The sequence below is a fragment of the Natator depressus genome, chromosome 6 (genome assembly GCF_965152275.1).
Source record: "Natator depressus isolate rNatDep1 chromosome 6, rNatDep2.hap1, whole genome shotgun sequence".
Taxonomy (NCBI): domain Eukaryota; kingdom Metazoa; phylum Chordata; order Testudines; family Cheloniidae; genus Natator; species Natator depressus.
Genome location: NC_134239.1, coordinates 22,351,382 through 22,378,792, shown reverse-complemented (window position 1 = coordinate 22,378,792; position 27,411 = coordinate 22,351,382). Strand labels below are relative to the sequence as shown.

At 47.7% G+C, this 27,411-nt stretch overlaps 1 protein-coding gene across 2 annotated transcripts; it reads right to left on the bottom strand.

Annotated features, from left to right (window-relative positions):
• Positions 1 to 6: 6 nt before the first annotated feature.
• Positions 7 to 27,318, bottom strand: LOC141988799 (uncharacterized). 2 transcript variants are annotated; one of them, XM_074954771.1, is made up of 14 exons: positions 26,753 to 27,318; positions 24,124 to 24,302; positions 18,183 to 18,341; positions 16,209 to 16,347; positions 12,730 to 12,925; positions 9,873 to 10,014; positions 8,344 to 8,505; positions 8,174 to 8,211; positions 7,169 to 7,195; positions 5,830 to 5,996; positions 4,710 to 5,098; positions 3,293 to 3,392; positions 2,346 to 2,514; positions 7 to 609 (listed from the first exon to the last, which is right to left on the bottom strand). In XM_074954771.1, the coding sequence occupies exons 1-14, from the start codon at positions 26,891 to 26,893 to the stop codon at positions 485 to 487; spliced, it is 2,133 nt and encodes a 710-aa protein (XP_074810872.1). In that variant the 5' UTR covers positions 26,894 to 27,318; the 3' UTR covers positions 7 to 484. The 2 variants fall into 2 exon arrangements, with proteins under 2 accessions (XP_074810872.1, XP_074810873.1); XM_074954772.1 differs by lacking the exons at positions 24,124 to 24,302; positions 26,753 to 27,318 and having other exon boundaries at positions 11 to 609; positions 16,205 to 16,347; positions 18,183 to 18,302.
• Positions 27,319 to 27,411: the final 93 nt, after the last annotated feature.

The following is a 27,411-nucleotide window of genomic DNA, read 5'->3' as shown; positions in this document are numbered from 1 at the left end:
GTAGTTTGAAGCTCTAGTGTGTCTGTTGCTCAAGCTAGCAATGCATTGGGGATGCAACTCAAGTTAGCACAATTCATTAGATGCTAATCCAATCTTCTGTGTAGCTTGAGTGTTGTTTCACAGTGTGGTTGCACTTACTTGAGCTAGGCGAACTTCAGAGGAATAACTTAAGCTATCTGTTGCAGTGAAGACAAGTCCTTAAGCAAACCACATCTAAAAGTCACAAGTATCCAGTGTTTTCCACATTCTTTTTTTAATCAGTGTCATAGTGGATCCTAGAAGCACCCATACACCACTTGATTGTGGACTTAGTGCCACAAGTGGTACCTGTACCAAACTCAGAAATGCTGCAATAAGCAATCTGCTCAGCATCAGATTCCCACAAACTTTGATGTTGCTCTCTCTCAGAATTTTCAGTTGTCCTTCAAGTGCAGTAATCTTCCCAACCATCTGACTTCCTTAAATGCCCTTTGCAGTGATAGTCTCATATTCTTAGGGATACATTCCTGTATGGCACCCCCACAAAGGACTTCTTCACCAGCAGAAAGACGACACACACCACTGTGCAGCCCAGCACTATCCCAACCACTAAGGCAGTGTAGTTGGTACCTGCAGGGAGGAGGGAGAGGAGGCAGATTTGATAAATGTATTCAGGAGCCTCTAGGGGAGAACCATCAGAGATTTTAAGTGCTGGAAGCTGCTGTTTCACCCTGTGAAATCTTCTAAACACCAAAGTGCTAACCACTGGTTTATTTTGATACCCTGTCTCTATCTCGAAAATAAACATGAAGAGGCAAAAATCCAATAAGCTGCCAACAAGCTCTAGTGTTCAAATGGTATTTTGGGGTGCATTGTGGTATTCATGAAAGTGAGGCACCAGTGTTAGCTTGAGGTATAACTCAAGTGTTGCTCCCAACCTGACAGCTGTCCGCGCTCAAAAATCTCTAGCTTGAGTTAGGTGGTACTTTAAACCCTAACTAGCTGGTCTGTCAGAGGGTGTAGGTTGAAGCTCTCGTGTAGGTGGAAGCTCTTTTCTTTTGAGAAGAGGCTGCTCTCCTTTTATGGATGTTCATTGCTGTTGTTGAGGCACCTTTTTGTTTTGGCCCAATTAGAATTTTCCCTAATAAGGTTGTCTCATGCCCTCACGCACGTGCAATAAGGCCTTCCATACCCCACCAATGGATATCATTATTTGTATTAACATCTCTCTATATTTAAAGATGTACAGGTTTACCTGGAGTATCCAAAGCAGCAGCTAAAGGAAAAGGATGTTAATATGGCAGTTTGTGCTTCATTGGTAGTGGGTGGCATGTAAGTTTTGCCATCTCACTACATCGACACTCTGGAGCCATACCAAACTCCGCTGCTGCTTCTCAGGTGGCTAAGAAAGGGGTGGCTTTTCTTCAGTAATTGATGGAATGATCCCTATATATCCCTTCCTTACCTCTATAGTGCTACCGGGAGGCTTCAGGACTGTAATCCGGCTACAGCATCCCCTGTAGCTTGTGTACTGATGTACTCGGCATTGATTACTATGGCTTGTAGAAGCTTTTTGTCAGATAAGATGACTGATATGGGCACATGGGGAGTATTTGGTACTTGGTACTGCTCTGCTCAGTGGTATAGAGTCAGCTAGCCCACTCCCCTCTGAGTTTTATATTTTCACGTTCTGACCTTGCAGCATCACGGACTTATCTAGTATCTTGATGAGATTATGCAACATTGTGATGCTACCGATGAACACAAAATCATAATGCTGCAATGCCCAAAACAATCCAGGGGACTCTTTGCCGTGTAAACCTGATTCACACACTGATGGACATCGGGATGATCCCATTTTTGTTTTAAAAAAAAAAAAATACTAAAATGAGGAATATCTAATATTTTACAAGTGGCAAGCTCCCTCCAATTTTGAGGGGTTGTCTGCACTATTGCCTGTGGGTCCCCCATTACTGTGGACATTGCAATGCCTAGAGATTGCACAGCTTGGAAGTCAAAACGTAGAGTGACTGCTAACTTAGACAGGTCCAAATGCCACTATTCTATATTCTGGGCATAAGCCCACTCTGCCATTTTTGTAAAATCATGTTCTTGGCGATCGTTGCAGTCCTCAAAAACCAAAGTTTTTGTGGTGGCCTGAAACCCTGTGCAACAGGTGCACTCCTAGAGCGAGCTGCTGCTTGTTTCTGTTACATAAGGGCTATGAGTTCTACAGTCCTATATTCTCAGTGGTGAGGTTGGTGCTTTGGGATAATACACCAACTGCTCCCAGCCTTCCCTCTAGCAGCCTGTTTTAGAAGAGCCTATTAAGAGACAAATGCCTCAGAAATTGAATGACCTCTTACCACTGGAAGAGCCCTTGGTGATCCGGATTGGCCCAGCAGTGATCCGATGGATCTTTGTTTCTAGTATCTTCCATGGCGAATCATTGCTTTTGAAGGACCTGCACCCTGAAGGGCATAGCCTGGACCTGCTCAAGCTGCGACACAGCTTCACGTCACAAGTTACAAACACCTAGAAACAAGGACAGCTGGCTTTAAGTCCTAGCAGCCTACGCCAACTCTCAGTCAGCAATGTAGCTCCAAGCCTCCTCTACCACAGCCTGGGAATTTTGACTATTCATGGTTCTGTGGCAGAATTTTCCCCTTGGATACACACTGCAGTTTTGCCATTTGTGTTGCTCACTCTCCTGCATATTCCTGTATTTTGGGTGTGTATGAAACAAAGACCATTTTTGTGAAAAGGTTGTCCCGTTTTTCAACCAGCTCTGCTGCAGATGTTTCTGAGCGGCACTGTTTGTGCCTGTATTTCTGTGCATGTGCAGGGTGGGGAGTGACTTGTAGGCATAGAGGAGTTAATTTTCAGGAGCTGGATGGAGGAGAGTTTCTTTCATGTTTTACATGCTCTGTGGGAGGAGGAAGCTAGAAACCAGGTCACACATTTTTCAGAAGTGTATGGGGTGTGAGAACTTACATTAGCGCCATGCATGTATGGCTGTGTGCCTGTGGGAGCTCTCTGGGTATGTAGGAAGAGGCATGGATGTGTATTCTTTTTCTCTGTGTCAGTGAGGGAACTATCTCTGTATTAATTTGTAGGAGGTGGATGGGAGAAGGTGTGTCCTTCATGTTTCTAATATGTCCATTCTGGAGGAGCGTTTATACCCTATTTGCCCAGTATCAAGGCCTGTGGAACACCCTGGGTTCTCATCCCAATATCTCCCAAGAGCCCAGGGGTGTGGCAGTACTGAGCTGTCAGCTGTAGTCATATAAGAAGGAGCAAAGTGGTGAATCACCTCAGGAACGGTGTCGGCTACTGAGGAGAGCCTGAGGCTGTACACTTTGTCCTTGGAATCTTCCGGAATCACTTCTTTGGCTGCCTTGTAATTCAAGCATCTGCAAGGAAAAACTACCATGAATAACTTTGCGACCAGCGTGGTCATTAACAATTGGTACCTCAAACCAGGGATTAATCAGTCTTGACTTTTCTATTTCTATATACATATGCAGGGAATGCTGTTAAAAATTCAGCCCAGATTCTGTGCTGTGCAGCTAAGAGGAGTGTCCGCCAGCCAGGGAGCTGTATTCTCTAGCTCAGAGGTGGGCAAACTGTGGCCCGCGGGACCGTCCTGCTTGGCCCTTGAGCTCCTGGCCAGGGAGGCTAGCCAGGGAGCTCCTGGCCGGCCCCTCCCTTGCTGTCTCCCCCTCCCCTGCAGTCACGCCGCCGGGCAGTGGGGCTTTGAGCTCCTGCTGCTCTGAGCGGCATGGTAAGGGGTGGGTGGGGGTTGATAAGGGGCAGGAGGTCCTGGGGGGGTGGGGCAGTTAGGAGACAGAGAGCAGGGGGCGGTTGGATAGGGCGGAGGTTTGGGGGGGCAGTCAGGGGATGGGGAACGGGTGGTTGGATAGGGGGGTGGGGTCATGGGAGGCCTGTCGGGGGTGGGGGTGTGGATGGGGTCGGGGGGGCAGACAGGGAGCAGGGGGGGTTGGATAGGGGGTGCGGTCCCACAGGGGTGGTTAGGGGTGGGGGGTCCCAGGAGGGGGCAGTCAGGGGACAGGGAGCAGGGGGGTTGGATGGGGGTGGGGTCCCAGAGGGGCGGTTAGGGGCGGGGGGTCCAGGGAGGGGGCAGACAGGGGACAAGAAGCAGGGGGTGGGTTGGATGGGTTGGGGGTTTTGAGAGGGGCTGTCAGGAGGTGGGAGGGGGCGGGGACCAGGCTGTTTGGGGAGGCATAGCCTTCCCTACCCGGCCCTCCATACAGTTTCGCACCCCGATGTGGCCCTCATGCCAAAAAGTTTGCCCACCCCTGCTCTAGCTTGTTGCATTCTGGCCACAGTACTGGCTTGCTCTAACCTTCACCATCTGGTTACAGACTGCCAGGGACCATCTGCCAGCTGCAGATACACTCTAGTCACACCCATACTGCCCTGATACATCCCCTGTGCCAATGGGAGTACAGGCTTCATATGTCATGAGAGGACCAATATTAGGGCAAGAGGGGAGGAGTGCTGTCTGCCTGGCCCTGTCAGTCCTTAGCACCTCTACTGAGCCTGACAGTGCCAATAGTGAAGGTGGTTGTTGGTGGTACAGATGGAAATGGACTGAGACAATCAACTCTTCTCACAAAGGCCACTGATAGACCTCGGAGATGGTCATGAAGGCACTTAGTGACTTAGGCTGGATTTGAACTAGTGATGTGGAGGTGAAAGGCTCTTACCCTTTTTGTATGATGAAGATGCCATTGGAAGAGTCCTGGTTGCCTAGCACCTGACAGGATTGCACCACCAGCTGGGCATCAGCCAGGTCGCTCTTGGCTGACACGCTGATAAATAATTGGTCATTGACACTGGCATTAATGGAAGCCCCCTGTTCTAATGACCTCATCCCACCAGCAGTCTGTGTGCTGAATCTAATATCAAAGCTGAAGTTGCCAAAGCCTTTATCTGTGGGGCCCACAAATGGGCAGTAGGTGCTGCCAGCTCCCTCCTCCTGTTTGGTGTATTTGCAGCTCACTGGGATGGCCAGGGTTTTCTTGAATGGACTGGACAATGCTCCTTGGTGTCGACCAATTATTTTGTTGGTGAAGATGAAGAAAGGTGGATCTTCCTGCAAAAACAGGAAGGGACAGAGATGTCAGAGTAAGAGTGAGGGGTCGAATGTTAATGTTCCAAAGACTTGGGGGAACACTTTCTCTGATGCAGGAACGATTTCCCCAGGGAATTCCCATTAGCGTTTACAGAAATCTCAACTGCATTCATGGTGTAGAGGGTTTCAGAGGAAGGATGGTCTCATGGCTACGGCACTGGGCTAGGATTCAATCTGGAGTTCTGGGCTCTGCCACAAGTTTTCTGTGTGACCTTGGGCAAGTCATTTAAACTCTGTGCCCTAGTCCCCCCTGCTCCTTGTATAATAGGAATAATACTACTCCAGTTCTTTCAGATTTTGTCTGTCTTGTCTATTTAGACTGTATGTTCTTTAGGACAGGGACTGCCTCTGTGTGTGTGTGTGTGTGTGTGTGTGTGTGTGTGTGTGTGTGTGTGTACGTACACACACATACAGAACCTCGTGCAATCCAGCCAGCAGCTGGGGGGTCTGACATATGTCGTTTTGCTGGTTATGCGCTTTGTCTCTCCAGTGCTTACTGGCTTGGCCGTGGCCAGTGCTTCTGCTGCTGCAGAAGCTTTGTTTGGTACCAGTGTAGCAGACTTAACTCCATGCACCCATGGACTATTGCTGTATTCCACCAAATCCTCTCCCCACCCTGAGCTACTCATCCATGGTGAACACAGATATCAGACAACTGTAAACCCCCAGCAGAGTGCTCTGGCAATCAGTACCTTCACCCTGGTTCCACACACATCAAGTGGGATCTTGACTAGAAGGTGCGTGCTGTTGCTGCTGATCAGGCATTCAGGGTTATTCTTCTGAAGATTGCTTTCCTGCACGTCTCCTAAACTAGATCGGGGAACAGAGAGCTGCATTCGATCCTCAAGACACAGCAGAACTGAGAAAAGGAGGTGCCAAACAAGGAGAGAAAAAGCTTTCAAAAGGGAGAAAGTCCACTGCTGAAAAAAGGAGGAGGGCGTAGCAGTTCTCATTTATGAGATCCACTGCGTTCTTCTGCTGTCAATATGCATTCACAATTTTTTAAAAATGGGAACAGTGGTGCACTAAATAGTGGAGGACCTTAGATTCTGCTAAAGTTTCATTCTTTAATTGTTCTGAAGGCGATGCAATGGGCCACACCTCAGCTGCTGGAAATCAGTGTCGTTTTGCTGAAGTCAATGGAACCATGCTAATTCACACTAACTGAGGATGTGGGCCATTTAATCTACTTCAATACTATTAAACAGAGGGAAACTTTTGCATGATTCTCTCAGTCTCCCCCTTTCTTGACTCTCTGCACTGGTTCTTCGACATTAATGACTGGCTAACCTCGGCCCAGTGTCGTTTTTGGAGACATTCCACATTTTCAGGAAAGGAAGAAATATTTCTCTGCTGGGTTTTTTGTTTGTTTTCTTTTTAATGGCAGCTGTATGAAGGTGCTTGGAGGTTTGGGCTATTACACTTTGTCCTGGGGATGGGCTAGTGATCTTCTTCCTTGGGAACAGAACGTAAAATAAGAATAGCCATATTGAATCAGCAGTGGGCCCTCTAGTCTTGTATCCTGGCAGTTCTGCCTTTCCCCCAGCACTGCTGTGGTAGGTGGCCTCTTCCCAGAAAGGCTAATGGGACTGAAACCAATACCATGTACCAGCAACTCTATTCCCTCAATGGATTGTGCCCAGCCCCTTTCCTCGGAATGCAATAGGGGGAGGTTTCCTGCACCGTCTTCCTTCCTTCCTTCCTTCCACATCAACACAGGGCTGGGCACAATCTAGCAAAATCTGAGCTTTCTGCAAACATGAGAGAAAGGTGAGACCTCTGATTTTGGATTACTGCTTTTAAATAGACAAAGCAGCTGTCTGTGGCCTGGAGCATCTATAGGAAAGGCAGACTGGGATTTTTCAAACACCCCACAAGCTGGCGCTCTAGCACCACACAAACCTCTACATTTATAGTCAGCCAATGCCATACTTGATTAATAAAAGATGAAATGCAGAAGCAAAGTGTTAGGGGTTGCAAGTAAACTTCTCTCTACTAATTCCTAGCATGTTAAATGCTACTTTTATTTACCTGTGCCCTGTGGGTAATCAGCAGCTTCTGCAAGAGAGGAAGATGAAAAACCTATTAAAGAACCCCCTTTGACAATAGTATGCAATAGGTATTCATTTGCAATTAATATTAAACTCAGTTAGTGAGCAGGGGGTTGCAGACACAGCTGGCCCTTGCCATGTGCTATGGCTGGTGCTGCATTAAGTCCCACTCTCCAGAACCACAGGGAAGAGGAGGGCAGGCTCACTAGCCATGAAGTCAACTGCCTACGCTCTTCTTATGCCCACCTTTCAAACCTTCAGCCGGTGCCAGAAGCCTTGGCTTCCCTACCCCAGTGCCCTATAATAACATGTACCCAGCCCCGCTGACACTCCCCCGCCCCCCCCCGCTGACACAGTTAGCCTGCATGCGTCGCCTTAATGGCAAGCCCCCCCAACCCTGACCTACCCAGCTAAATTGCTAAATACGCCCTCTCCCGTGGGTTACGTATGTCTGCCTGCCTGCCTGCCACCCGCACCTCTTTCTGTGCACAAAACCTAGAGCCAGCATATCTGGGCTAGTCACTCACTCACAACCCTTGTGGGTAAGGGGCCAGGTCAGCAGTTTAGTTTATTTTGATGAGTTCCTAGTTTTATGGTGAATCAGCTTGAAGGTTATACAGATCTCCTGCTGTCCTAGACAAACGTGCAACCTGCAGTGAGGTGGTGAGGGCACTAGGGGAAAGGAGTTCACAGGAGTGACAAGTCACCTGGAGCTAAGGAATGTGATTTTACACTGACCCAGGGGAGAAAGCTCCCATTCATCCCTGCAATGTAACATCACACTGAACATCCAGCGGTGTCTTATGATTGAAATGGGCTCAAGCTGCAGCAAGCTCAGGGTATACCGTGCTTCCTGTGAAATCTGCATTTCTGCATGTAGAACTGACCCAGACTGCTGCCCTAATGATGAGGGATTTGCAATTATCACACAGACTGACAGGAAAATATGAGAGATGACAGAAAACAACCCTTCTCAGATACTCACTCTGCACAATCCAAATGCATCTGAGCTCAGACTGTAATCTAGACACCAAAGAAGAAGCAAAGAGGATAAAGTCACATGCCAAGCAGAGCAGGTCAGACCTTAAGCCACCCTAGTTACCCTGAAATTATTGCAGAACAGCTGTGCTCACAATGGCCTTTGGCAGTTCTCACCCAGACAATGTGCTGGTCACAAAACATACAGGAACCTGGCGCAATCTCACAGGGTTCGTGCTCTCCCAGGTGATATTCACAGACACAGTGCAGAGATCGTCTGCCATCCACGGACCCAATGTGTGCAGCCCATAAGGACCCAGAACCTGCAAGTCCGCCATCCTGCAGGAAAAAATCAAGGGATTGCGTTTCAAGCCCTGAGGATCATCCAAATGTGAGCCTGGCACTGAGCTGAGAGGGCAGATCATGTCAGCACAGCAGATAATGACATAGATGCAGTATTGATTGCCATCAGGCTGGATTTATTAATTCAGCTGCACACCTGTACCTTCTGTGCAGGGTCATGAATAATGCTGTGCAAGACCTGTCTGCACTGGTACTGCCGATATCCTACAGGTCACTATCGTGGGCATAAAATACCAGGTGTGCCTAGTTTATCTTGCAGCCCAGGCACTGGGTAAGGTATGGTTTGCTTTTCAATAAGTGCTAGAGAATATAATTTTGAGTGGCCTTTCCAAGGCATTCAGGGCAAAGTTACAGAGCCCAACACTCCTCTGCAGAAAGGAATAAAAAAAGAATGAGAGCTTCCACTGCAGTCAACGCTGGCTGATCCACTGCCCCACCTCTGCCCACACAGCACCTATAATCCCCCAGGGTAAGACATGCCGTTATATGCAATCCAATCGCTGCCACAGCAGATGCAGAACAAGAAAGAGAGAGCTCTAAGAGCGTGTTACTAACGGGCCTGATGAAGATCTAATAGTCTGGGCAACACGCCACAAGAAACGTACCCAGGAAATTTAGGGCCTGATCTAAAGCCCCCTGAAGTCAGTGGAGAGACTCCCATTGACCAATGGGCTTTGGATCAGGCCCTACAGTTGCATAACGTCTGTCTATGCTCAACAGATAGGAAATACAAAGGTGATCAATTTATTGTCAGTGTATTGGATCAGTAATGGTTAGAGAAGGAAAAGGCCAATTAGATCATCCTTCTAAATTGTCGGCCAGGGCACAATATAGTCCCTGTATTAAGTAGACATCAGATATTGAACTGATACTGCATGTTGTCCTACAGGCATTACAAACCAGAAATCAAGTTGGCGCATAAGTGCATGACATTTATTTATCCTCTCATTGCAGAACAACTGGTGCTGTGGAAGGTACCAAGTTGCTAGCCTTGGAGAATGAAGTCCTCCTCTACTACCCACAGAACAGGTGGCTGCAGCGCAGTTTTCCCCAGTCTGAGCCATGCTTTAACATGCGTTAACTCACAACACGAAATTCTGGTGCAGACCTGCCACACACATTGGTTTGCTGATTGTGGCTGCAGATCCTGTAAGGTTCTGGTGCCTGCTGAGCCAGTTGGACTTAAGGACACTCAGTGCCTTGCAGGATCAAGCTCTGAATGAGCATCATGTTAGCAATGATGAAGCCTGCAAGGGCTGGCATTGTGTTCTCTGGGCTTGGTAGGCCTTGGTCCTGTTGTGGGGTTCAGTGTAACTGTGCAGCCTCTCTTCCATTTCAGTCACCTTTCTCCTGCGCTGACAGCCATGACTGTGAAGGAAACGTCCTCATAGGGCAGCACGCTGATCCTGTCCCCATCGCTTGGGGTTGGGCTGATAAATATTGGCCTTCTAATTCCAAAGGCACAGTCATCTACTGGCTTCTCCACTGGGAAACAAAACAGGAGCATGTTGTCTTAAAGCCAGTTCCTTTCGTCTACTGAGACCCTTTTTATCCCCCTCCCTACACACACACATCCCAATAATACCTGTGATCGCTTATAGGGGAGGACATCTACGTCTTCCCAACCCCCATCCTCAAAGGTATATTCCCTTACTATATCATGGGAGCTTTCAGAGTAGCAGCCATGTTAATCTGTATCTGCAAAAAGAAAAGGAGGACTTGTGGCACCTTAGAGACTAACCAATTTGTTTGAGCATAAGCTTTTGTGAGCTACAGCTCACTTCATCCGATGCATTCAGTGGAAAATACAGTGGGGAGATTTATATATGCAGAGAACATGAAACAATGGGTGTTACCATACACACTGTAATGAGAGTGATCAGGTAAGGTGAGCTATTACCAGCAGGAGAGCCGGGGGGGGGGAGGGGGGGAGGGAATACATTTTGTAGTGATAATCAAGGTGGGCCATTTCCAGCAGTTGACAAGAACCGTCTGAGGAACAGCGCGGGGGGGACGACCCATGGAAAAGAAGCCCTGGAGGAATTCCACCATGATTTCAACAATTTCTATCCCACCATCAACCTCAGCCTGGACCAGTCCACACAAGCGATCCACTTCCTGGACACTACGGTGCTAATAAGCGATGGTCGCATAAACGCCACCCTATACCGGAAACCTACTGACCGCTATGCCTACCTACATGCCTCCAGCTTTCATCCAGACCACACCACACGATCCATTGTCTACAGTCAAGCTCTACGTTACAACCGCATTTGCTCCAACCCCTCAGACAGAGACAAACACCTACAAGATCTCTATCAAGCGTTCTTACAACTACAATACCCACCTGCTGAAGTGAAGAAACAGATTGACAGAGCCAGAAGAGTACCCAGAAGTCAGCTACTACAGGACAGGCCCAACAAAGAAAATAACAGAACGCCACTAGCCATCACCTTCAGCCCCCAACTAAAACCTCTCCAACGCATCATCAAGGATCTACCAGCTATCCTGAAGGACGACCCATCACTCTCACAGATCTTGGGAGACAGGCCAGTCCTTGCTTACAGACAGCCCCCCAGCCTGAAGCAAATACTCACCAGCAACCACACACCACACAACAGAACCACTAACCCAGGAACCTATCCTTGCAACAAAGCCCGTTGCCAACTGTGTCCACATATCTATTCAGGGGACACCATCATAGGGCCTAATCACATCAGCCACACTATCAGAGGCTCATTCACCTGCACATCTACCGATGTGATATATGCCATCATGTTCCAGCAATGCCCCTCTGCCATGTACATTGGTCAAACTGGACAGTCTCTACGTAAAAGAATAAATGGACACAAATCAGACGTCAAGAATAATAACATTCAAAAACCAGTCGGAGAACGCTTCAATCTCTTTGGTCACTCGATTACAGACCTAAAAGTGGCAATTCTTCAACAAAAAAACTTCAAAAACAGACTCCAACGAGAGACTGCTGAATTGGAATTAATTTGCAAACTGGATACAATTAACTTAGGCTTGAATAAAGATTGGGAGTGGATGTGTCATTACACAAAGTAAAACTATTTCCCCATGTTTATTTCCTCCCCCACTGTTCCTCAGACGTTCTTGTCAACTGCTGGAAATGGCCCACCTTGATTATCACTACAAAAGGTATTTTCTCCCCTGCTCTCCTGCCGGTAATAGCTCACCTTAAGTGATCACTCTCTTGTTACAGTGTGTATGGTAACACCCATTGTTTCATGTTCTCTGTGTATATAAATCTCCCCACTGTATTTTCCACTGAATGCATCCGATGAGGTGAGCTGTAGCTCACAAGAGCTTATGCTCAAATACATTTGTTAGTCTCTAAGGTGCCACAAGTCCTCCTTTTCTTTTTATATCAATGGAGTTAGGCACCTAAACGCCTTTGAGGACCTGGGATCCCCTACCTACAGTAATACAGCCATCTCCAGTGTCCTCCTTTCATTCTCCATCCTGATGAGCATCCTGGCTCATCTGAATATAATTCAGGATTAACACCAGAGGATACCTCTGACAGAGGATATAGACTAACAGGAATGCTGAGCTATTGCTCCAAGTTATAACAGAAATAGTTTTATTTCTATTTCAGTTATTTTAGTACACAGTTGATCTCCCGAAGATCCAGTAACTGATTTGATGTTTGTTCCTCCAATCATTAAACTAGTTTGTGGGATGAATGGCACATTTTGATTCCCCCCCACTCCCCACACATACACATATACATTTTCTCCTCTTGTTTAGAAAACTGAAGTGGGCAAACCTGTGACAATGCACCATCAGGTGTTAATAGTAACATATAATGTCATAGGTAGAAGGTGATGACATCATAACCGATTACTACAATAACTAAGATACCATGAATGTAAAATTTTGATACCACAGCTCTGCTAATAGTTCTGATGTCATACAAAGACGGTGTGACATCACATTGTGAGGTAGGCAGAAGGAACCAATCGTTAGGGAGACAAATTCTGCTTCCGTATAAGATTTCCCAATAAGTCAATGTTTGTCTGAGAAAATTCCCAATAGATAGACACAGGAATGGCGTATAAATATTTATTTTTTTCACAATTTTGATAAGTCATGGAAGTTAATTGGGGAAGAAGTTCCCTGGGCTGACACTTCAGTCCTTATAGTGCACATACTTGGGACTGGCACTGTTACCTGTTAAGGTGAACTGAAGTGGGACAGAACTTAGGGCTTCGTTCCAGCCCTGTCCTGAAGCATTGTATGGATGAATCTCATGCATCCCATCCTCAAATTTCAGGACCACCGTTTTCCTGGGGAAATCCTCCACCATCAGCTCCACCGGGTAGGTGCCTTCGGAGCCCATTCCATCGTACATAAGGGTACATCCGTCCTGAAGCCAAAAGAAAGATCAGTCAGAAGCTGTGCAGGTTACAGGGCCTCAATTTTATCCCTTCGATGTCAATCTCAGCTCACTGTCTCAAACCCATATTTCACAATCTACACGATGGATTGGAGCAGGAGCACTGTGGCTTCAGCGCCTTGTGTTCAGCTCTGCAATGGAGCCCAATTCAAAGACATGCGGACTAGAGCAGGAGGCCCAAAAACAAGGCTCCCAGTGTGAATTCGGACAGGTGAGAACCTGATGGAGTGGTTAGATGTTGGGTGCTGTGCAGCTGGCATTAGAGTAAATGCTTTGGGGTGGGAAGAATCTTTGTGTTCTATTTGTACAGGGCCTATCACAATGGGGTCCTGCTCCATGGCTGGGGCTATTCGGTGCACTGTAATAAAAAATTAATAATAATAATAATAATAATAGGAGCGCCTCAGGCAGGAACTCCTAAGCAAAGGACTTGACTACTTTTTGTTGAGTATATTAAAAGGCTAGTGCTATTTCCTGATGGGCTTTTTTTTTTTTAATCATATTACTATCAAATATTTAACTGCCTGAGAACTGCAATTAAAATAGCATTTTAAAATGTGCATGTAGATAAAAAACTAAAATATTAGGTTATCAGATTATTATTGTATTTTTTGTTTTTGTTTTTAATTTTGTTTTGCAAAAACACTCAAAGGCCCCTGTCAAGATCAGGGCCTTGTTGTAGTAGGTACTGCACGTGTTGTAGGTAGGAAGACACAGCCACCTGCTTCTGCTTGGTACTTGTCACTTGAATGAATATACCAAGAAAATCTTCCCCAGTTCCAGCTTTACATTTTCACCACACTTTGCCAGAATTGGCATGGAGATCTCTGGGACATATTTCTGCTCTCCAGATGTTTACAGGGGTGCCTCCTAGACTTGCCAAATGAGCTGCCACATTGAGATGTTGTCTCCGTTAAGAACGTGGACTCATCCAGCTGAGAGATGGAGAAGACCAACATGCATTTGGTGTGTTCCAACAGGAACAATACCTATTGCTGTTAGAAGGAGTGAACAGGCTCAGAAAGAAAACTAAACGGGATCTGCTCTGAAATCTCAAACCAAGCCTCTTTTGAGATTTAAACAAAGTTAAGGAAGGACCCAGGAGAACTGAGTATGGTTAAGGCACTGTGGTAGGACCCACAAAATTGGGGTTCAATTCCTGGCTCTGTCACCGGACTCCCAGAATGACCTTGGACAAGTCTCTTAGAGCCAGATTTGTCAAAAGTACTTAGTCATCTAAAGTTGTAGACGGATGCCTAGTAAGGTTTTCAACAGTGATTTCAAGTGACTCGGCAGTGGTTGTGTGCTGTCTCTGTGTGCAGGGCATGCCCTACATTTCCCCAAAAACGGGGTCCAACTGGCAGCGCTGAGGACAATCCTGTCTGGCCCCCCAAAGTGCATTGTAGAACAAAATGGTGTCCTCTGCTCAGCATGACTTCCCATCCCATGCACCATTCATGTGAGGTCATAGCGCATGGAGAATGCTATTTTGGACCCCCAATAAAGCATGTAGGTGCTGTAACTAGGAGTGTGTGTGGGGGGTGCTGCTGCACCCTGTGGCTTGAAGTAGTTTCCATTATATACAGGGTTTACAGTTGGGTTCAATGGCTCTCAGCTCCCCCACTATACAAATGGTTCCAGCGCCCCTGCTAGGGCATGCAAATGTAGCATTGCATGCCTTCCTGAAATGTCACGGCACTCCACTGCTGAGCATTTTGAAAATCCCACCTATCGGCACCATTGGGCACCTAAACACCTCTAAAAACCTGGCCCTTAATCTCTCGGCACCTCAGCTCCCCAGGTGTAAAATGGGGATGATGACAAGGCTTCCTTTGCTTGGCTTGTCTATTTAGATCACACACTTTGGAGCAGGGGCTGTCTCTTACTCTGTGTGTGTACAGCACCCAGCAGCATGGGGCCCTGACATAGGCTGAGGCCTTTCAGTGCTACTGTGCCTAAGGCAGTAATGATAATGTTTTGGCTAAGTGTGACAGCAGGAGCTGGCCTTTTAAGAGCGGGAGCTCCACCAGTGTTTGGTTTTCTCATGGGACTTGGGATGGAGTCCCCAGGTGATGCCACTGTTCAAAGCCAGCAAGTTGATTAGGCAGGCTCATGGACTGGGGTCATGTGACTGCAGGCTAGAGGCAGGGCCTGCTATAAAAGTAGATGCCTTCCTTTCACCCTCAGTATGTGTAGGGGTGAAGTAGGGTCAGTGGTTGGGCTTGCCATAGAGTCTAGGCAGCATTGCTAACCCCAAACATTCAAAAAGCCTGAGATTGGTTTAAAAGTGATAATTCTGGGGTGCTGTTAATTTGCCTTCTGGCTTGTGAGCCTGCAGGGTGCTTCCTTCACATTACCGAGCGCTTCTGCACAGCTACGAAGGCTAGAAATTTACCCTTTTTTAAAAAAAAAAAAAAAAAGAAAACTGAGAGTCTCCCCTAATCACATGATTCCAGGGGGCTGGGGCTTCCGAAAAACCACCAAATACTGTGAGAGTTAGCAGCACTGCAGGAAGCCTGGGAAATGGCTGGGAGGGTCTTCTAGGCTGATTTCAGAAGGACCCAGGGGGCTGGAGGAAGAGATAGGGGCAGTATTATGCAGTGTGGGGTTGAGGCCTGAGTGGATGCCTGTAGGTAGTGGCCTAGGCTGGGGTTTCCTGTATTGGTGGGAAGAAGCCCTTTTTCGTCCTGTCCTGAGTCAACAGGACTGGGAAGGTCTGGGGAACAGCAAGAGGCTGGGCAGAAGATTGCTTTTTGGTGGACTTCTTGCCCCATCTCAGATGGGGTGGACTTTGTGACTTAGCTAGGTCACCTCCCTGCTCCAAGTGCACTGAAGATAGCAGCCTATAAGACAAACCAAGGTGCTGGCAGAGGGAAACTGAGGCAGCAATGAACGAAGGTAAGGGAACTTGTTACAATGAGTATTCAAACTTCAGGTAAATCCTGCTCACCCTGCACATTCTTGACTCCTCTCAAGATGGACGGCTTGTCTGTTAGTAAGAGGAGTTGGAGTTGACCATTTATATTGTCTAAGCTGAGACAAACCTCTGTGGTTTTTGTTGCTTGCCTATTACTAACTACTGTGGGCTTTTACTACTGGTTAAACAAGGTTTCAGCTGCATTTGTGTAAGGCTGTAATGACATCTCACTACTGACCACTGCAAATTCTGTTATAAGTATATGACGTAACTGGTCCCACTATTGCCTGGTTGCTTCTGCTGCTGGGTGTGAGAGCACAGGACCTACATACTTGCCTCATCCAAATGCAGAAAAGGGTACTTCTTGCAGAAAGCACAGGCAAGCTCCTCTCGACGCCCATATCGGCACCTCACTACATCCCCATCTTGGTCTGAGACACTCAGATTATACAATGTAGCACAGTTTTGGGGAACTCTGTGAAAACAAACACCATGGTTTTGAAGAACTCTCTCTAGCTGCTTTTGTATTTAGTTCTCCATTGAGCCCTTTCTTTCTTGCATGGCTGCTTGTGTTGGGTTTTTGGGTTTGGTTTTTTGAAAGTGAACACTTTCAATGACCCTTTTTCAAAAATGGTCCCCGTTATCTGACTAGCTGTAGTTACGTGTGCTTGAATGTGTGATGTTGATGTGCACTGTTAAATACTTGCCACTTCAACTCCCTCCCCCAGAAGTGGCTGCATTTCAGGGTGACTGGCATGATAGCTCTGTGTATAGTTTATAGAAAAACTCAGTAAAGCTCTTTGGGATCCTTTGAAATGGAAAGTATTATATGAATATGAGCTATCAACATTCTAGGTTTATGTGCCAGCCTGTCTGCCTACATTTTACAGTTGGGAAAACCGAGGCACAGGGAGGTGAAGTGACTTGCTCAAGGTCATGCAGCAGGCTAGTGACAGAGCTGGAAATAGAACCCAGGTCTCCTGAGTACCAGTCCAGTGCTCTATCGACTAGGCCACCCTGCCTCACTATGAGCACTGGTGCCTTCTGTGGGGTGAAATATCAGGTTTGATCAGGTATGTCATGTCTCCCTCTACTGGCTAAATACTGCTCCCTAGTCTCCAGTGCTGACATATCTGCCGTGTGTGTGTGCATGTGTGTGAAATCTTGCCACTAGTGCTTCAGCCTACAGAGGATACACACCCTAATGCTACTACACAAATGTGAGAGCTTTGTGGAGTATTGGCAGCTTGTCATGATTAATGCTGCTGCCAGTGTCCTGTGCTGAGATCAGAATTTCTAACCCTACTCTGTGTTAGTGTCATAGGAAGGGGCGTGTCACAGTTCAGTGCAACTGCACCTGTATTCCCCCTCCATGGTCTACCAAAGGCACCCACTCCAGGCTCCCTGCTCCTCAGCTGTCATCTCTCTTGGGCAGAGACTTGCCTCTCCCCTCTTGACTGAGGGTTTTCCAGGCTACGCAGTTCCCTGCCTACACTGGTATCCCCAGCAAGTCAGGCTGCCTGAGTAGACTAGTGTCTGTGCTTTGGTTTCTCTCCAATGGCTATGAACAGTGTAGTTGCCAGTAGTTCTGAATAACCACACAGCTCTTTCTAAGCAAGCATATTTATTCTTAAGGTGAAAGCATACAGAGAAAACGTACTAAAAACAATAAATATGGATGCCAAAAAAGCTTACCAGAGATCACCCCAACTCCAACCTTGGGCTTGGGTACATATCAGTCCTTCAATACCCACAGCAGAGTTTTCGCTGTGGTACAAGTTCATAACTGTCTCAGATTCAGAACAGAATAGGCTGAACTATCCATGATTTTCCTTTATACAGCTTGGGCCTCTGATCTTGGCTTGATGTAACGGGATCAGCAGACAAAGGCCCACACCTCAGGGCATAGCTTCAAAAGACTGAATTTTCCATAACAGAAGGTGGGGGATTGCATTAACCTCACCCTAGATATTTCGTAGAAAATCCATTTCACACGCATTATCCCAAAAGTCCACTCGTGCCTGGCACACTGTTCAATACAGTCCTTTGAACATCCAGGCCTTATATCCCATCTCCTGCCTAGAGAGCTTACATGCAATCCTGGCCCATAATGATACATAAACTTTGCTTTTAGTACAATGGACCCCAAAGAGGCCTCAACTTAATTCCATAAGTTATTTCCAGGGATATGGCAGGAAACTGCCTTTTCTGTCACAGGGCACAGCTGAGTACAGCATTCATTAGCTGGACTCTACTCTTCTTATTACCTCTTGTAGCTGACATGCTGTGTACTGAATGGAAGGGAGTTACCTGAGAGGAGGCAGAAGCGGAGTCTGCGGAGAGGTGTTTGTCGATCCTGTATCAGAGCGAGCACCCAGGGTATAAGTCATCACCATCTCAAACTGGACACTGGAGTTGTTATCCTCATTGGGATGGAGCACAGTCTGGGACCAGCAGCAGCTGGAGAGTCTAGAGGAACACACGGGAATGCACAAGAGGGAATATTTGAAAGCATCTGCATGATTAGCTGTAAATCAAACAAGAGTTTGACTTGGCCATTCCTGAGAAGTGATTTTTTCCAACTACTACTGTGTCCAAACTCCTCCTCCTCCTCATCATTGAACCCCTGGAAAAGCTGTCTACATTCGAGAAAACCAATGTAAAATCTAGTTCAACGATGTTTCCATTTCCTGTTAGGGCAAATTCTCTACAACCCTACTGACTTCAGTGGGTTAAAATATGTGCAAAATTTGACCCTTCCTTTGAAAAGGAGATTTGACCTACTTTAATATTGTTTGAGTGTAGTGAGTTCTCCAGACTCACTATGGTTTCTTTTCTTATTGCATTCCCATGTCTCACTGCTGAGATGGTGCGAGCTGCTTTTGTGATGGGTCCTACAAAAACCCATCTTTCTCTGCGGCCTCTTCAGCAGCAGTGAACTAACAGGGCAGTTCTGGGAACAGCAGAAGTTAACAGGATGGGGTACAAACTGAGTTGTTTTGAGGTGAGATGGCTGCGGCATATGCTGGCTCCACAACAGATTGGCTATGTTAATTTCAGCTTCGTTGTAAATGAAAGGAAAAGAAACTAGGGATCTTTTGACAAATGAAAAGGGATGTGATGTTTTTGTTTTGTTGTTTGAGTTCCCTAGAGAGAGGATTAAAATCAGCTGAGCACTCAGTTCAGTGCTACTTTAAAAATACTCAGCTATGCCCATTTTCTTCCTACGATACTAGGGCCTGATCCTGCAAGCTGCTAAGGCCCAGATATTTAAAGGTATTTAGGCTTTGCTCTGCTTTTGAAAAATTGGACTTTGCCATCTAAGTCTCTTAGATCCGAGGATCTGGACCTTACGCCGTGCAACGCTGAATGGAGAAATGTCCAAATACCTTTTAAAAATCTCGGCCTAAGAGCCCTCAGCGCTCACTGGGGGTTGGGAACCCAGCACTTTGCATGGAGTGCTTAGCACTTCACAGCATCAGGCCCCTAGCACATAACTGCATTAGAAATACTGGTCTCAGCGCAAGACATTTCCTGGGGAATTAATATGTGATGGGCTGAGTGGTACTTCGTTTCATTTCAAGCTATCCTGACTTCCAGGCGGCCATTAGCCACCAGGAAGTGCTTTGGGCCCAGGGCTATTAAATGGCCATTACTTAGACTTCATCCGTATTAGAGGCGATATCTATTTAGAGGAGGATCATTTTTTATAATTTTATTTCTTTATTTAGCATCGTCTGCTATCAATTAGCTAGGGAGTCTGTCTGCGTTATTGCTTTAGAGTAGCCTTATCATATAATAGCTTTACATTATTATTATTGCTGGTGAAAGAGGCCAGCTCTGGAGGAGGATGTCTGCTGAGTCCCAGAACAGGCAACAGCATGGGCAACAGCAGGGCAAGCATCTCCCAATGGTACCCTGTCATCGTGTCCCAGGGGTGCTAAAGGAGGTTGGAGCAGGAGAGGGAGTGCCCTTGGCCACACCCAAAGAAGCAGGGGTGGGTGGGAGACTGGGGGGTGTGCTGGGGATCCAAGCCAGGGAGTGGAGGGGGAGCTGTGCTGTCTCCAGTTCTCCCTCACTGTATCCCTTGCCTGCCAGCCCATCGCTTCCCTGGGTGGCTGGTTCAGTCTCTAGATTCTTGCTGATTCTTGGCATCCGAGCTAAGGCTGCTCATTAGAGCCAGCTGTGGTAGTGGGGCTGGGGCTCCTTGATGCGAGGGCAATGTTGCTGAAGGCCTGGCCTGAGATCATGAGCTTGCTTCATGTGGGTCCCGGCATGCTGTTGGTCAATAGTGACTTGCAGACGCTGGACCCTTGCACTGCTAGGGCACTGGCAAAGTGGCTGTTGACCACAACTTGAGCACTGTTGTTTTGGGTGTCTCACACTCCTTTAACACTGAGGATCTGGAAACCCTTGTCTGGGGGCTGGAATTACCTGTCTGAGGGCTGGAGGCAGTTAGTAAGCCATTTAGATTTGTCCGGCGTTAGGAGCCTTTCAGGGTGTTTCCTGGGGGGCGGAGGGGAGCAAGTGCTCTGACACTGGATTGGAGAGAGCAGGTGATTCTGAACTGGAAATGGTTAATTTTGGTCTTGGACATTTGGAAAGCAGCTGGGAGTCTGGGGTGTGAAGATGAGAATGCTAAGATGTCACCCAGGGTTAGAGCAATAGTCAACGATATCCTTCTAAGGTACATTTTTTTTTGTTGCTTCTGTATTTCTCATAGATTCTAAGGCCAGAAAGGACTATCAGTCCACCTTGTCTGGCCTTCTGTGCAACGCAGGCCAGAGAACTTCACCCTGCCACTCCTGTACTGAGCCCAGTCACTTATTTGGCTAAAGCCCATCTTCCAGGAAGGTACCAACTCCTGATTTGAAGATGACCGAAGGGGAGGGGGTGGGGGGAAGCCTAGGGCTAGCTCCCCAGTTGCTCTAAGTCTGTGCAGCTCCACTGACTTTAGCAGAGGCAGGATGACTGAAACCGGTGGAGGATCTGGTCCGCGCTGTCGGAACCCCGTTACATGCAAATCACCCCACCTCGCTCTTTAATCCTGCCACACCGTTGTACCGAGAGGAAGTGATACACAATTGGCATTAATCCCTGCCTGGGAGTCCCTCACACCAATTTCCAGAGAAGCTGTCTGCTTCAGCTAGTCCTCATTAAGACAGTTACTAGGGACCTTGACTTAAACTTTACTTCAAATACGAGCGACGTTAAACAGAGGTGGTCCAAGTGCCAAACCCTTCCAGAGTAGCTAAAATAAAAAGTCAGGACAAGAAACACAGTGAATCTGAACAGCCAACAGTACCCATCATGCCTTGTGACAAATATGCAAATGACAATGGGCCTGCCTTGGAACAGCTAATCAGTATAATGCCCCTTGTGGCTGCAGTTAGCTGTCACTCTGTGGGAGTAGAGTGGCAGAGTTTCATGGGAACCCCATTGGCTGATCATATTGTCAGTTGTCCAAGAGACCCTGTAAGTGAAAGGTGCAGTAGTGACCTTTGTTGCCTTGTGGTCACTATGCCGCAATTCGGTGTCTCCGGGGATATAGGATTTGCCATTCTGAGAGTGGGGAGCAGTGCCTGATGCACCAGAAGAAGGTAGTTTGGGGAAGGAGGGAGGAGGCATAGTGCTTGATATCACTATAGTAGAATGCTGTGCACTGCTGTTTGTATTACAATAGCACCTCCAGGCCCCAGCTGAGATCAGAGCCCCGTTGTGCTTGGCTCTGTACATGCACCTAGTAGGAGAAGGGCTTACCGTTTAAATAGGCAAGACGGATGGTGGGAGAAAGGGAGTATTATCACTTCCATTTAACTGATGAGGAACTTAGGAATGGAGAGGGGCTAGACTCATAAAGACACTGAGGTGTGGTGATGATCAGCGTCGCCATGCCAAACTTTTCAGCCCCTGGAAAATCACTGGGATTCACAAAGGGGGTTAGGCGCCCAGGCTCCCTATGCAATGACAGGGGACCGATAGAATGTGATTGATAAAAGCCAGCATACTAGGGTGATCCTTGCCTAAGATAACCAATGGAAAGAGCCCTGTCCCTCTCACGGAGATAGGTACCTAAGTCCTGACTGCCAGGAGGCACCTCCCTCTACTTGGGATTCTCAGCTGCAAACCCTCACTTGGAGATAGGGGCCTGTTTTTGCAAGAAGCCAGACAGGTGCAGTGGGCCCAGGGGAGGCCCTCCCTTGTAACTTTTAGCCCAGTGGTTAGGGTACTCACTTAGGATGTGAGAGACCCCTAGTTCAAGTCCCCCCTCCACCTGAGGGGGAGAAGGGATTTGAACAAAAGTCTCCCGCCTCTCAGGCGGGTGCTCTAACCTCTGAGGTATTCTGATATAGCCTCCCTCGACTGTTGAAGCTTTTCCACTGAGTGACAGAATGATTGGACCACACAGAGAGAGAGAGAGCAAGCTTGAGAAGGACTCTGTAGCCTGCTGATCAGAGCACTCACCTGCAGCGTGGGAGATGCACAATCCAGTCCCCTGCTCCAATGACTCTTTACATTATTTATTCAAAGTGGAATGGCTTCAACAGGAGAGACTGAGGGAGCGGTACTATACCCTTGATCATCTTTGTTGCCCTTCACTGAACCTTTTCTAGTTCCACTATATCCTTTTGAGGTGGGGCTCAAAACACATTATTCAAGGTGTGGGCTTTGGGCACCATGGATTTATATAGTATTTTCTACCCCCTCTAATAGTTCCTGCCAAACTGTTTGCCTTTTTTACTACTGATGCTATGCATTGAGTGGAAGTTTTCAGAGAACTATCTACAGCAGTGGTGGGTAACCTGCGGCCCATCAGGGTGATCTGCTGGTGGGCCGTGAGACAGTATTTACATTGACAGTGCACAGGCATGGCCGCCCGCAGCTCCCGTTGGCCGGGAACGGCGAACCATGGCCACTGGGAGCTGCGGGCAGCCGTGCCTGCAGACGATCAATGTAAATATTGTCTCACAGCCCGCCAGCAGATTACCCTGATGGGCTGCATTGCCCACCACTGATCTACAGTGATCCCAAGATCTTTCTTGGGTGATAACAGCTAATTTAGAACCCATCATTGTATATGTATAATTGGAATTATTTTTTCCAATGTGCATTACTTTGCGCTTTTCAGTGTTGAATTTCATCTGCTATGTTGTTGCCTGGTAGCCCAGTTGTATGAGATCCCTCTGTAACTCAGTCTGCTTTGAACTTCACTATCTTGAATAACTTTGCATCATCTGCAAGCTTTGCCACTTCACCATTGACCCCCTTTTCCAGATCATTAATTAATATGTTGAACAGCACAGATTCTTGGGGGACCATGCTGTTCACCTCTCCATTTATTCCTTTCCTTTGTTTCCTGTCTTTCAACCAGTTACTGATTCCTAAGAGGGCCTTCCCTCTTATCCCATGGCTACCTAGTTTCCTTAAGAGTCTTTGGTGAGGGACCTTTTCAAAGTCTTTCTGAAAATCCAAATACACTATAGCAACTGGATCACCCACATCCATGTGCTTTTTGACTCCCTCAAAGAATTCTAATAGATTGGTGAGACATGATTTCCCTTTTCAAAAGCCGCGTTGACTCTTCCCTCGACATATCATGTTCATGTATGTGTCTGATAATTCTGTTCTGTACTATAGTTTCAATCAATTTGCCTGATACTAAAGTTAGGCTTACTGGCCTGTAATTGTCAAGATCTCCTTTGGACCCTTTTTTTAAAAAAAATTGGTGGTACATTAGCTATCCTCCAATCATCTGGTACAGAGGCTGATTTAAGTTACATACCACAGTTAGTAGTTCTGCAATTTCATATCTGAGTTCTTTCAGAACTCTTGGGTGAATACCAGCTGGTCCTGGTGACTTATTACTGTTAAATTAATCAGTTTGTTCCAAAACCTCTTCTACTGACACATCAATTTCGGACAATACTTCAGGCTCGCTGCCCCAAAAATAGCTCTGATGTGGCTATCTCCCCCCACATCCTCTGCAAGGAAGGCAAAGGCTATTCCTGGCTAGCATCGCAAACCCACCTCCCCACCACAATCACCCCCCTTGTTTGCAGTCTGAGCAGAGAAGTGAACAGCTGGATTTGGCTTTTCCAACCCTCGAAGGGTTGCCTGCAGGTCTGGCTGAGGCATGGCGGTGGGGCAGTGCGTGAGGCAGCTGGAGCTTCCATGCTCTGTGCCTGTCAACCAAGCACTTTTCACCAGGGCCACATTCACTGAAGAGGTTAACAAACACCACCCACCTTACCTCATGGGGAAGGATCTTGGGGAAGCAGGGAAGATGGCCGCCTCTCCCTCTAGCTGGCACGGGACTGTGGAGTTCTGAAAACCTGCGGCGGGGATCCTGGAAGTGCAGTTCATAGCCCTGCAAATCCCATCTTCGGTACTGGAACAAGGAGAAGCAATCCCTCGGTAATATAAAAGTACCTGACAATGGCATGTGAACAATTAATACCGCATCCCCTGGCAGCATGAGAGACTCTTACAACACTTCATTCCTTTGCTTCCAATCTCAGAGGAATGTTTGCAGAGTGGGATCCCTCCCCTATGTGCAATTAGCCAGCTATGAATTCAGAGATCTGCTTTAGCTGCCATGTAGCTGAATTTTGGCTAGCAGCAGATTGTAGATTCAGGGCTGAATTTTCCAAGCCAGAGGGCAGAGACTGGCATGTGCAAATATCAATAACTGGTTGCAGCTGGGGCAAACGCACAGGCATTTGGCCTGCAAGATGCCCATCTGGCTGTTGGCACGGGCTGGTGCCCAGTGCACGCCTGCACTTGTGGTAGCAAATGCAATTGCCCATGCAAATGGGCTTCTACCTTTTGGAGATCTGGCGCACACTATACAGTCAAATGTTCATGAGATCTTTAAAGCAGAGGCCCCAAAGTGTGGGGCGCACCCCCTAGGGGGGCAAGGAGGAACATCGGGGGGGGGGTACAGCAGGGAAGGAGCACCACCCAGCCCTTCTCCGCCCCCAGTTCTGCTCTGGTCCCTCCCCCAGCCGCGCCTCCGACTCCCAGCCCTGCGCCTGGCCCAGTCCCCAGCCTTGGTGTGGCTCTGCTCCTGGCCCCGTGCCAGCCCCCAGCCACAGCCGCAGGCCACAGCTCCGTTTCCGGCCCAGGGCTGGGGCTGGGGGAAAGGCCGGGAGCAGATCCATACCTGGCCGCAGGCCCGGCTGCCAACCGCAGACCCATCCCCCTTGCTCCTGTCTGTATCCCCCCCAAGCTGTGGCCCCATTCCTGGCCCCAGCTCCGGGGGATGGGGAAAGGTGAGGGGGGCACGAACCTCAAAAGTTTGGGGATCACTGCTTTAAAGTCATGCCATGTGCTACTGGAAAGGTTGATACATGTTCTGCAAAATCATCCTGCAACTATGAATAATCCCCTCTGGTCACACACTTACCCCATCCCCTCCACAAGCCCCGTGGGCACCGAGGCTGAGGATCTGGTCCAGTATATTCACTGGTGCTTCATGCATAATGTGATTTCTCTTGGTTTCTGTGCTTCATAAGCACAGGCATCAGTTAATATACCCACTGCAGCAGGAGATGTGACAGAGCCCTGCACTATTTAAAACATAGGGTTGGATGCTCAGCTGTTGGAAAATGGCTTTGCTTCACAGAGACCCATTTACGTCTGGCCTAGAGCTTGTAACTCTTAAATAGTTTTGGTGTTCAGCTCTTTTCTGCTTTAAAATGACCCCTCCTGGTCTTGTGAGCCCTTTAACACAGACAGGATGGTGGCTGTGTCTCTTCCAGACTGGAAGAAGAGAATAAAAAAACACTTATGAGAATATAAATCAGTCAGGAATGCTTCCATCCTGTTCAATGTTCCCAGATGTTTCTTTCTAGGGGCTTATGTGACATGTGGGCGTGTAGCTGGGTGAAATTCTGGAGGGTTGAGGTGAGCCCATTTTTTTTCCCCCTGTAAACAGCGCTGTACACGAGTATAAGACAAGGTGTAGAAGTGGAACAGAGGGACTCCTTTAGGATCGGTAACTAGACTGATGGGTAAATAAAGAAGACAAAGACTCCGTTGGCTCAACAAAAGAAGCCTGTAGTAACGAGAGCTGGCTAAAGACAAATTGGGGCATGCCAGGACTGTGTGAGAGAGCCTTGGGAAGATGGGACCTAATCCACATGCTCTTTTTTAGGGCTGGGAGAATTTGATTAAGTTCTGGATCTAGCTGCAAAATTTGGCAAAGCAGATTTGAGCCCTGCCATGGCGCGCTCATCATTACATCACAGCACTACATTGTGGTGACAGTACCCCAGCCCAGCCGAGTCTGTGCTCTGGGGTTGGGCGCCAGGAGCAGAGGGTTCTCCTTGAGTTTCCTCATATGGTCAGCCCAGACGGGCTGGGAGACTCTTGAGTCTGGATTCCTAAGTAGTTGCTACATTCTTCCGACTCAAAACACTTCAGAGCTGTGGGAGCAGCACAATGCAGCTCTGTAATTAGTCTTCCCGGGGCTGGGTCTTTTAAATCTATTGCATCATTTGCCTAAAAACTGCAGTCTTACCAGGTGTGCAGCCTGCTCCTGCCACCCGTGCTCTGGGAATGGAAGACATCAGCTGACATTACATACTTTGTAGCACAGTATTCGCTGCATAACGATTACAATTACGGATGGGGCTTTTGAAATCCAGACCCTGGCAATGTGTATCAAAGGGGATGAAATCTCAATGGAACTTGAGCTCCTAAGTCATTTTGGGTGCTATTGAAAATCCCACCCTAAAGTTCTATGTACCAGCAAAACACAGGGTTTGATTAGGCAGCCAGTTAAATAGTAACATCATAGTATAAAGTCCAGGGAACCCACACTGGGCTTCCGTTTAGTAACAAAAGACGCAAAATGCACTAAATGAGGAGAAACCCACCTGTGTTGTGTTGTCCTCCTGGAAGGAGGACTGCAGGCTCAGGGAGGATCCCAGGTAAGAGAAATCCACGGAGAGAACCCTTCCAAAGGACAACACAGTTATCCAGAGGGAAAAGGACTCACACCTTCCCAGAATCTCCATGCTCTGTGCTGTTCGCGTGCTGGCCAGAGATATCGAGCATACAGCTCCCAGATGAAAACGACAGGGACCAAATGCCTCTGGTGAAGAGTACCACTGCTGTGAAAGCAGGAGGAGAGAAAGGGGTCTGGCAGGTGAGCTTATGGCAGCATCTCTGATCCATGGACCTTAACAGCTGTTTCCTCATCACAGAGCTATTTAAGGGCTCGAGCTCAGCTCCAGCACATGGAGGCTTTCGAGTTCTGATTGGAGCAGAGGTGGTGCACGCAGCTGTGGGAAGTGGGGAAAGGAGACTGGATGCCAGCCAAGCTCAACTTATGATTTTGTTTACTTGTAAATGAGAGACGATCCAGACAGCCCCAGGCTGCACCAGGGCTCAACGGAAGAGTCCTAGTGCTGTCTATGGTCATTATCAAAAGGCAGGCTAAAGATTTTTGTGTGTGTGCTGTATGTAGCTCATGCAGCGGTGGCTTTCATGTGCCCTGGTACTTCAAAGGAGGGAGGAGGCAGAGAGAGGACAC

What these genes read in the sequence shown, in the direction of transcription:
- LOC141988799 (XM_074954771.1), bottom strand. Translation starts at nt 26,893, where the DNA reads ATGGAGATTCTGGGAAGGTGTGAGTCCTTTTCCCTCTGGATAACTGTG. An exon ending in CCGCTTCTGCCTCCTCTCAG is followed by an intron (nt 16,348 to 18,182) that starts GTAACTCCCTTC and finishes TTGTTTTCACAG; the next exon opens with AGTTCCCCAAAACTGTGCTA. An exon ending in ATCTTCATCATACAAAAAGG is followed by an intron (nt 3,393 to 4,709) that starts GTAAGAGCCTTT and finishes TTTTCCTTGCAG; the next exon opens with ATGCTTGAATTACAAGGCAG.